The sequence below is a fragment of the Aythya marila genome (genome assembly GCF_965140915.1).
Source record: "Aythya marila genome assembly, chromosome: Z".
Classification (NCBI taxonomy): Eukaryota; Metazoa; Chordata; class Aves; order Anseriformes; family Anatidae; genus Aythya; species Aythya marila.
This window is the reverse complement of record NC_139080.1, coordinates 19,933,759-19,942,367: the sequence shown is the minus strand read 5'-3', so window position 1 is coordinate 19,942,367 and position 8,609 is coordinate 19,933,759. Positions and strand designations below refer to the sequence as shown.

The following is an 8,609-nucleotide window of genomic DNA, read 5'->3' as shown; positions in this document are numbered from 1 at the left end:
GGCTGGCCCGCATGGCAAAGCCACCACTGCCTTTAGAGGTGAACTTGTGATGTTTGAAGACTCGTGTGTCCTCCGAAACAAAACGTGAGAGCCGGCTGTCGCTGCCCCGAGCTGTCAGACAGCTCTGAGCGCCCGGGGGCGTCGCGGCGGGGGCTCCCCGTGCAAACGGGGGGACGGGGGAGCGGGCAAGCGGGATGCGAGCTTGGGTCTCAGCATCGTGCCGGGCTCCGTGCTGCGGCGGCGCTGCTCAGGCACAGGTGGGGAAGAAAAAAATATATACATATATACACCTCCCTGCCTTCCTCCTCTGCAGCCGCGAAGACGGACGGACGGACGGACGGCCGCCTCCCGCGGAACGGGCCGGGCCGGGCAGGAGAGGAGGGCAGAGGAGAGGAGAGGAGGGGAGGGGAGAAGAGGAGAGAGGAGGGGAGAGGGCGGCTCCGTCGACGATCTCCGCCGATCCCGGCCTGTCCCCACCGCCGGGGGCCGATCCGGGCGGTCTCGTTGGGGGCGGAGCGGGGTCCGGGGCGGAGCGGCGAGGCGGGGCCGCCGCCCGGGATATAAGGGGCGAACCAGGCGGGTGCCCGGAGTCGGCAGCGCGTCGGGAGCGGGTTGGGGAGGGGATCGGAGCGGGCAGCACGGAGCCGGCGAGGCAAGGGGCTGCGAGGTGCGGTGATGGAGCTGCTGCGGACCATCGCCTACCCGCCGGGAGGCGGCGGCGGAGCCTCCAAGGGCTGCGAGGCGGCGATGGGCAGAGGCGGGAGCGGCGAGTCGCGGAGGAAGAAGGCTGAGGAGCAGCCCCACCAGCACCCGCACGCCGCCGCGGAGGTCTCCCGGATTATTACCGACCCCACGACCGGGAAGCGCTACTGCCGCGGGAAGGTGCTCGGAAAGGTAATGGACTGTGCCCGCTCCGGAAAAAAGGGGCTGCCCTTCCCGCGGGGTGCCCCGCTTGGACCCCACAGCCACTCGGCTCACCCCGGCCTCCCCCTCGCTCCCAGCACTCATCCTGTTCCCCCGCCACATCACGGCCCCGGTGAGCCCGCGGAAACGATTCGGATTTGGGGGTGCGCGACACAGCCCCTCGGGCAGGCGATGAACGCGCAGCCTGTCTTTTTACCAAATTGTCCCGTACGAAGGAAGTCGTGCTCCTTGACTAATACATGAGCTGGTGAATGACTAAGTGTGGGGCTTCTTTCGTACCTGCTCTAATTGCCTTTTTTCTCCTGTGTCTCTTCAGGGTGGATTTGCAAAATGTTATGAGATGACAGATTTGACAACAAATAAAGTTTATGCTGCAAAAATCATTCCTCATAGCAGAGTAGCAAAACCTCATCAAAGGGAAAAGGTGTGTGCATGAATTACTTTTTTTTTTTTTTCCCGTCCCTCTTAAACTGTGTGCGCGCTGGATTGCCCAACCATTTTTTTTTTTTCTGAAATGGTTGTGATAGAGTTGTCTGCTCAGCTCAAGCTAGTGGTCACAAGGTTAACAATACTTTTTCCACCCTCTTGTCTCTGCAGATTGATAAAGAGATTGAGCTGCACAGAATGCTTAATCATAGGCATGTTGTGCAGTTTTATCACTACTTTGAAGACAGAGAGAATATTTACATTCTTCTGGAGTACTGCAGTAGAAGGGTGAGCATCAACTGGGAGAAATCCAGTATTTACTTGCCTGGAATCTGCAACTAATTTAAATGTGTAATGTGTAAAAGGTATTTTTCATGGCTTCTTTAGTTGCCGTTTACCTGTGTACTAATTTACCTCTGCTTAAGATTAATCCTCTGTGCGAATGTTCAGTGACACTTTGTTTTTCATTTGTTTTTCCTCTGCAGTCAATGGCTCACATCTTAAAAGCGAGGAAGGTATTGACAGAACCAGAAGTACGATACTACCTCAGGCAAATTGTGTCAGGGCTAAAGTATCTTCATGAACAGGAAATCTTGCATAGGGATCTTAAACTAGGTGAGTTGTTCTCCTTGCTTACTTCCGAACACCACTTCAGTTTTGCCAGCCCTGTACCACTTTACACCTGTGTGCTGATAACTTAATAGAATCAGCTTAGTCTGTCTTTATAGTGGAAACTTGGAGTGCTTAAGGGGTGACATTCAGTATTCATATTAAAAAGAAACTTGGCTAGCTTCTGGCTTTGAACAAAGTATGACTCAGCACCTGTGGCAAATGCATTCCTACCTAGCAAGAAAAGGACTGACTGGAATTTCTCTTTCTGCTAGGTAACTTCTTCATTAATGAGAACATGGAATTGAAACTGGGTGACTTTGGCTTGGCAGCTCGTCTGGAACCACTGGAGCACAGGAGGAGGTAGGAGCTTTTTTTCTTTTTAAAGAAAGTAAAGGGAAGCCTAGTAAAAAATGAAACGAAATTCACTTAGGAAAAGCAGAGATCCTGTTCCATAGCAAAAGCTAGTTTCTGCTGGCATCAAAATTTCCCCTCTTAGAAAACAGGCTGCTGTGCTTTGACGTTTGCTTTCCTGTGAGCATTTGAATAATAGAAAATGCCAGAGGCAGGGTATCTGACTAATGGTTCAGATATGAGTCTGCTTTTCCTGTATCATGAAGACACCATGAAACATGTCTACACTATTATCATTCATAGAAGTCTTCTTCAAGAGCCTCCAAGCTCTTGCCCAAACATGAGAGTAAAACCTGCCCTATGAAAAATAGCTTCTCTCCTCTTTCTATCTGGAATACTAACAGGCTCTGTGGCCTCTTTGATTTGCAGAACAATATGTGGCACACCAAATTACCTCTCTCCAGAAGTCCTCAACAAACAAGGGCATGGCTGTGAATCTGACATCTGGGCCTTAGGCTGTGTAATGTAAGTACTTTGCTGCCTTTGAAACAACATATTTCTGTTTCTGGCTTAGGCTTTTAAGAGTTCAAAGGGAATGGATGTGGTACTGCACTGCTTTCTAGCCCTTTATATATGCCAAACCAAAGTGCAGCAATTCAAATTTTCCGTCTTGTGAAAAGAAGACAAAACATTTTCTGTAGTTGCAGATGTATATTGTGGGTGTATAAAACATGTAAAGTTAATTTCCTTTTGCTTTTAAACAGGTATACAATGCTGTTGGGAAGACCCCCGTTTGAGACCACAAATCTTAAGGAGACATACAGATGTATAAGGGAAGCAAGATACAGTCTGCCTTCATCTCTCATGGCCCCTGCGAAACACCTAATAGCTAGTATGTTGTCAAAGAATCCTGAAGACCGGCCCAGTTTAGATGAAATAATTCGACATGATTTTTTTGTACAGGTTGGTATTGTCTAGTGTTCTGACAAACTATCCACCCTTAAATAGGCACCCTGTGGTCTAAAAATTGCTTTTTGAATCTCCTTTCCACAGGGCTTTACACCTGACAGACTTTCTGCTAGCTGTTGTCACACCGTTCCTGACTTCCATTTGTCAAGTCCTGCTAAAAATTTCTTCAAAAAAGCAGCTGCTGCTCTCTTTGGTGGTAAAAAGGATAAAGCTAGATACTTTGACACACACAGTAAGTGAATTATAATTATGTGTGGAACTTACCTCTCTGTCACCTGTGCTTCAGAGTCATGCTCATAACATACAGCTATGAGATAGCAAGGGAACACCTGTATTTGTCTCTGAGCTTTCTTGAATTAGGTTTGACCTCTTTATCAATAGGTATTGATGGCAGCCTGCAACCTACACCAACTTACATAAGTAAATGCTGCTTCTGGCATACTGACAATCTATATGGGCCATCTGTTAGCCAGTCTATTTAAGTTTGCTCTTAGTGATCTGCGTATAATGGCACTACTGTTCTGGTAGACTGGCAGGTTTAAAAGTACTTGCTGGAAGGAGACAATGCACTCTGCAGTTAACTTGTTGCATTACAGAAAACCTAACAACATATAAACAATATAAAACAACACTTCTAGATGCACCATTAAGGTTTTTTGTTTTGTTTTCCTGTGTAACAGACAGACTAGCTAAAGAAGACGAAGAAATTTACAAACTCAGGCATGATTTGAAGAAGACATCGATAACCCAGCAGCCCCACAAACACAGAACAGATGAGGTAAATGCAAGTGTGGTTCAATTCAGATCCAATAACAGTTGGGTGGAGTAGCTATAATTAAGTTATATTTGACTTGGATATCACAGCTCAGGCTGTACACAGCATAATCAAGCTTAAATGATTAGGAGAGTTGCTTTAAGAAGGCTTAACCGAGCTTCACCAAACTATAGCAGCCTTTGTAGGGAGACTATCAATTTTGTCTTTTGAGTAATTACAGTATCTGCCTAGCACCCATTGTTTATGTGGAAACTAGTCTGCCAGGTGCTCTTTCCCAATATTCCAAATTCAGGGCTTAGTTTATGGTTGAATACTACTGCTTCTTAAAGGGTAAACACTGAGATCTAACCCTTAAAATTTAGGTGTTAAGGCCTGCATGCAGCGTCTCTTCTGTTCTCCTGCATTAGCAAAAGATTAATAGTGCTTAAGACTAAAATTGAAGATCTGAAGAATGGAAGGACTTGGCATGTTTCAAGCATGGTCTAGTAGCAGTTCTTCATACTTTCTTGAAACATTAGTAACAGTTTTCCTAGATTTTTTTTTTTGTTTGTTGATAGACAAGAAAGCCATGTGAAAATCTGTGTGTAAGCCTTAGCTTGTGTTATGTTTTATGTTTACATGTCTGACATCTCTTCTAGGAGATCCAGCCTCTTATCACAACAGTAGCCAAGCCGGGAGTGTTACCAGAAACTAAGCAGATTGGAGACTCTATTCGGATGATAGTCAGAGGAACTCTGGGAAGCTGCAGCAGTAGCAGTGAATGTAAGTGCAGCAAAATGTAATCTCTAATTCTAAATCCCACTCTCACTTTCTTCGTGTCTCCAGACTTAGAAGCCTGGAACAAACAGCTTCTTCCTACCCTCCTATTTTTAGTGCTTTACATTCTATAGTAATATTTTGAAAGAATTAAAACTGAAAAGCCATGAAGACTGAACTTGTTAAAATTACAGTCCAGATAACTTAAAGCTTTAGAATTAAAGGCTTCTCTGTGTGGTTATGTCAGTCTAATAATTCTTCTCTTTTAGGCCTGGAAGACAGTACTATGGGAAGTGTTGCAGATACAGTTGCAAGGGTTTTGCGTGGATGTCTGGAGAACATGCCAGAAGCAGATAGCATTCCCAAAGAACAGCTGACAGCATCCTTCCAGTGGGTTACAAAATGGGTGGACTATTCTAACAAATACGGCTTTGGCTACCAGCTGTCAGATCATACTGTTGGTGTCCTTTTCAACAATGGGGCGCATATGAGCCTTCTGCCAGATAAGAAGTAAGAATAATTACAAACCAACCACTCACTTGGGCAATTTAAACTTGAGGTGGTTTTATCTTACATCTGACATCCTTATTTTCTTTCTCCTCTTACAGGACAGTCCACTACTACCCTGAGCTAGGCCAATGCTCTGTCTTCTCAACCGCAGAGGCTCCTGAACAGTTCATTAGCCAAGTAACTGTACTGAAGTATTTCTCACACTACATGGAAGAGAACCTCATGGATGTAAGTTTAGCATTTTCTGGATGTTGAGTTTCAGAAATGAACCTTGAGCTAAATGAACTGTGAGTTCTTAACGTGTTTGTTCCCTTTCCTAGGGAGGTGATCTGCCCAGCCTTACAGATGTGCGCAGGCCCAGGCTTTACCTCTTACAGTGGCTTAAATCTGACAAAGCACTGATGATGCTCTTCAATGATGGCACATTTCAAGTAAGTCCTGTTGCATCACCTGACGCAATGCTTCTACAATCCTTGACTGCAAAACTTGAGTGGCAGTCACTGAGATAAGAATGTATACAAACAGGAACTCTTCTCTTTTGCAGGTGAACTTCTATCATGATCACACGAAAATCATCATTTGCAATCAGAGTGAGGAGTATCTCCTTACCTACATCAATGAAGACAGGATATCCACAACGTTTCGCCTGACAACTCTTCTGGTTTCTGGATGCTCACTGGAACTAAAACACAGAATGGAATATGCTCTGAACATGCTGCTGCAGCGATGTAACTGAAGGGACTGACTTAAACCAAATGGACATTCTTGTTCACTGTGAAACTTACAGTGGGGATAGTGGAGCAACTAGTATGTTGATGATGGATGTGTGGTGGTACGAAAACTTGACTGTCATAGTGTGCTGGGCACACTTCTCTTAGACAGAAGCCTAAATCTACTGTTGGACTAAAATGGTGTGACAATGAGTTCTTCGGACCATAGTTTTCCTTGCTTCGTGTGTGTTAAAGATACTTTTGATATGAATTCTGAGCAGAGTGTGACTACTTGCTCCTGTGTAAGAGAGCATTTCTGATGGAGTTAAACTGTGAATACGTATCTGGAAAGGGAGGGAAGGGTGAGCTCCATTGCTGTGGAATAGCTGTTACAAGCAACAAGCAGCTTCTAGCTGCTTGACTGTGAACTATGGCCATACTTTTTTTTTCACTCCCTTATTTTTCAAAAACTACCCCCACTTGTGGCTGGCAAAGTGCATTCCTTGTTAATAATTTTTTTTATTTATTACAGCCTAAAGTGAAGTATTTATTACACAACATTTTTTTTGGACCTTGGCATTTTAAATATAATTCTGTTGGCAATAAAGAGAATGGAAAATCTGAAGCATCACTCTCCACTCTTTTTACAGTACAACTTAACCTTCCCTCCTTGCTATTGATAAACATCTCACAGGTCTGCTCTCCTTACGCCACTTTAAAAAAAAGTCTGCTACAGCTCAGGCTATGAATGACTGAAGCTTTAAAAAGGAGCGGTCTGTCCATGTCTATGCACACTTGTAGTCACAAGCATCAATAACCCACTGCTAATTATAGCAGTAACCCTGAATCAACAATTGATGAAGCTGCAGAATAATGATATGGACCTTGACACTCACTTATTTTCCTAGGACTTCCTAAGAACAGCATAAGGATGGCCTGGCCTGTATAGCAATCCCACTGCTCCTAGGACTACGTAGATAAGAGCATTTGCCTTCCTAAACTGAAGGCAATGCAATTTGTCTGTTAATTTATGCAAATAAAGGGGATTACTTAGGACTGATGACTCAGTGTAGGAGGGTTATGTCTACTTGTAGCCTAGACTTCCTTCTATATATTGTATAGTACCTAGGTCTATGTAAATGAAGGCTGGTTTTCAACTGTTCTGATGCAGCATCAAGTAGTAGTTCAACTGCTTATTTGGATTAATCATTGTATAACTGAACCAGGTTTGTTCTAAAGGCAGACCTCAATTGTCATCAGTGTTTCATTCAAAGCAGCTGAATGCAAGGAGCAGGCAGTCAGTGTAATAAATTACAGACTAAACAAAGCACAGATGTCAACCTAAAATAGTGAGCAGAGGAGGTATCACTGACTTGCTTCATCTTGCAGCAAGCTGTATAAATGTGATTGTTTTCCTTGTATTGAATACCATGCATTAGGTAATATTTATTTGCTTCTCAAGTCTAGACAGGAAGACTTAATTGAGTTCTTCAGATGGATTCATTAATGTAACTCTAGGCACTTCAGTGAAGTTAAATATATACTTGCTATAGTGAGCAGAATTCAGCTTCCCAGCTGTCTGCTTTCTTCAGGGGATAATGATTGATTTTATTCCTGGGAGGACATGCTTACCTCATTCTGCTGCGCACATACAGTTGTTGTTGAGCTCTTTTTACTTACAAAGTAAGATCTCACTTTTTGTTTATTATACAAGTAAGCGCACAGTTTGTATTTGAAACAAAAACTACTTGGTCTATAGTACTTAATTTCTTCAATTGGGAAACAAATCAAAACAGTTATTTGAGTATCTATGTGCTAGAGAAACTGTGAAGCTTTACTTCAGTTGCTATAATTTCTTTGAGTATCAAAATCATCTTTCTGTGGCTGAAATTCAGGTTGCTGTAAGCAAACACCCCAAATCCTATTGTAGGATGCTAACTGGTTGTGGACAGTTGTAATGCAGCTCCTTCAAATACAGCTAAGTGAATCAGTTATCTGTACGCAATGTATATGTATGGTACCGGGATGCTTGGTGCTTTCTAAATCTTTCTGTATCTTTCTGGTCAGTGCTCTGTACCCTTACTTTACTTTTTAAGTTTCATATTGAAAAAATAAGAAAGGTTTTTAGATGGGGTTAAGAAAAAATGCTAATTTCAAAGTGCACTACCTTCACCCTACTCCCTCAGCCCAAGGAGGGAAAGCTGCTTTGGAATTTGTAACATAAAGACTTGCATTTATAACAAAGGTTCTGAAATTCTTTCCCAGGGTGGATCCTGTCTTAAATAAGACACTGTAGTGCACTAATTGACCTCTTTTACCCAATCACATAACACCCCTGTTGTAATTCTGTGTATGGGAAGATTAATATTAGAAATGTATTTGTCCATTCCTCAATATAACAAGTGTCTTACCTTCTCTTGAAAGACAGCCATGTTGTGGATTTTTTTTATGTTTGTCAAGCAGTGATTCAAATCTTTTTTTATTGAAAAAAGTGTAAACACAGCATAAACATGTACTTTGGGAGCACATGTACTTGAAGGAAAATATGGGGATATTAAAGGATTAGGTGAAAGTTG

At 43.3% G+C, this 8,609-nt stretch overlaps 1 protein-coding gene across 1 annotated transcript; it reads left to right on the top strand.

The window, feature by feature from the left end:
* The first annotated feature begins 613 nt into the window (after window positions 1-613).
* On the top strand, window positions 614-6,938 carry PLK2 (polo like kinase 2). Its single transcript, XM_082783993.1, has 14 exons — window positions 614-894; window positions 1,241-1,348; window positions 1,522-1,638; window positions 1,836-1,965; window positions 2,235-2,322; window positions 2,743-2,838; window positions 3,078-3,276; window positions 3,367-3,514; window positions 3,963-4,060; window positions 4,696-4,819; window positions 5,083-5,323; window positions 5,422-5,551; window positions 5,644-5,754; window positions 5,868-6,938. The coding sequence occupies exons 1-14, from the start codon at window positions 676-678 to the stop codon at window positions 6,057-6,059; spliced, it is 2,001 nt and encodes a 666-aa protein (XP_082640119.1). The 5' UTR covers window positions 614-675; the 3' UTR covers window positions 6,060-6,938.
* Window positions 6,939-8,609: the final 1,671 nt, after the last annotated feature.

What these genes read in the sequence shown, in the direction of transcription:
- PLK2 (XM_082783993.1), top strand. Translation starts at nt 676, where the DNA reads ATGGAGCTGCTGCGGACCATCGCCTACCCGCCGGGAGGCGGCGGCGGA. An exon ending in TGGGCCTTAGGCTGTGTAAT is followed by an intron (nt 2,839 to 3,077) that starts GTAAGTACTTTG and finishes GCTTTTAAACAG; the next exon opens with GTATACAATGCTGTTGGGAA. An exon ending in ACAAACACAGAACAGATGAG is followed by an intron (nt 4,061 to 4,695) that starts GTAAATGCAAGT and finishes CATCTCTTCTAG; the next exon opens with GAGATCCAGCCTCTTATCAC.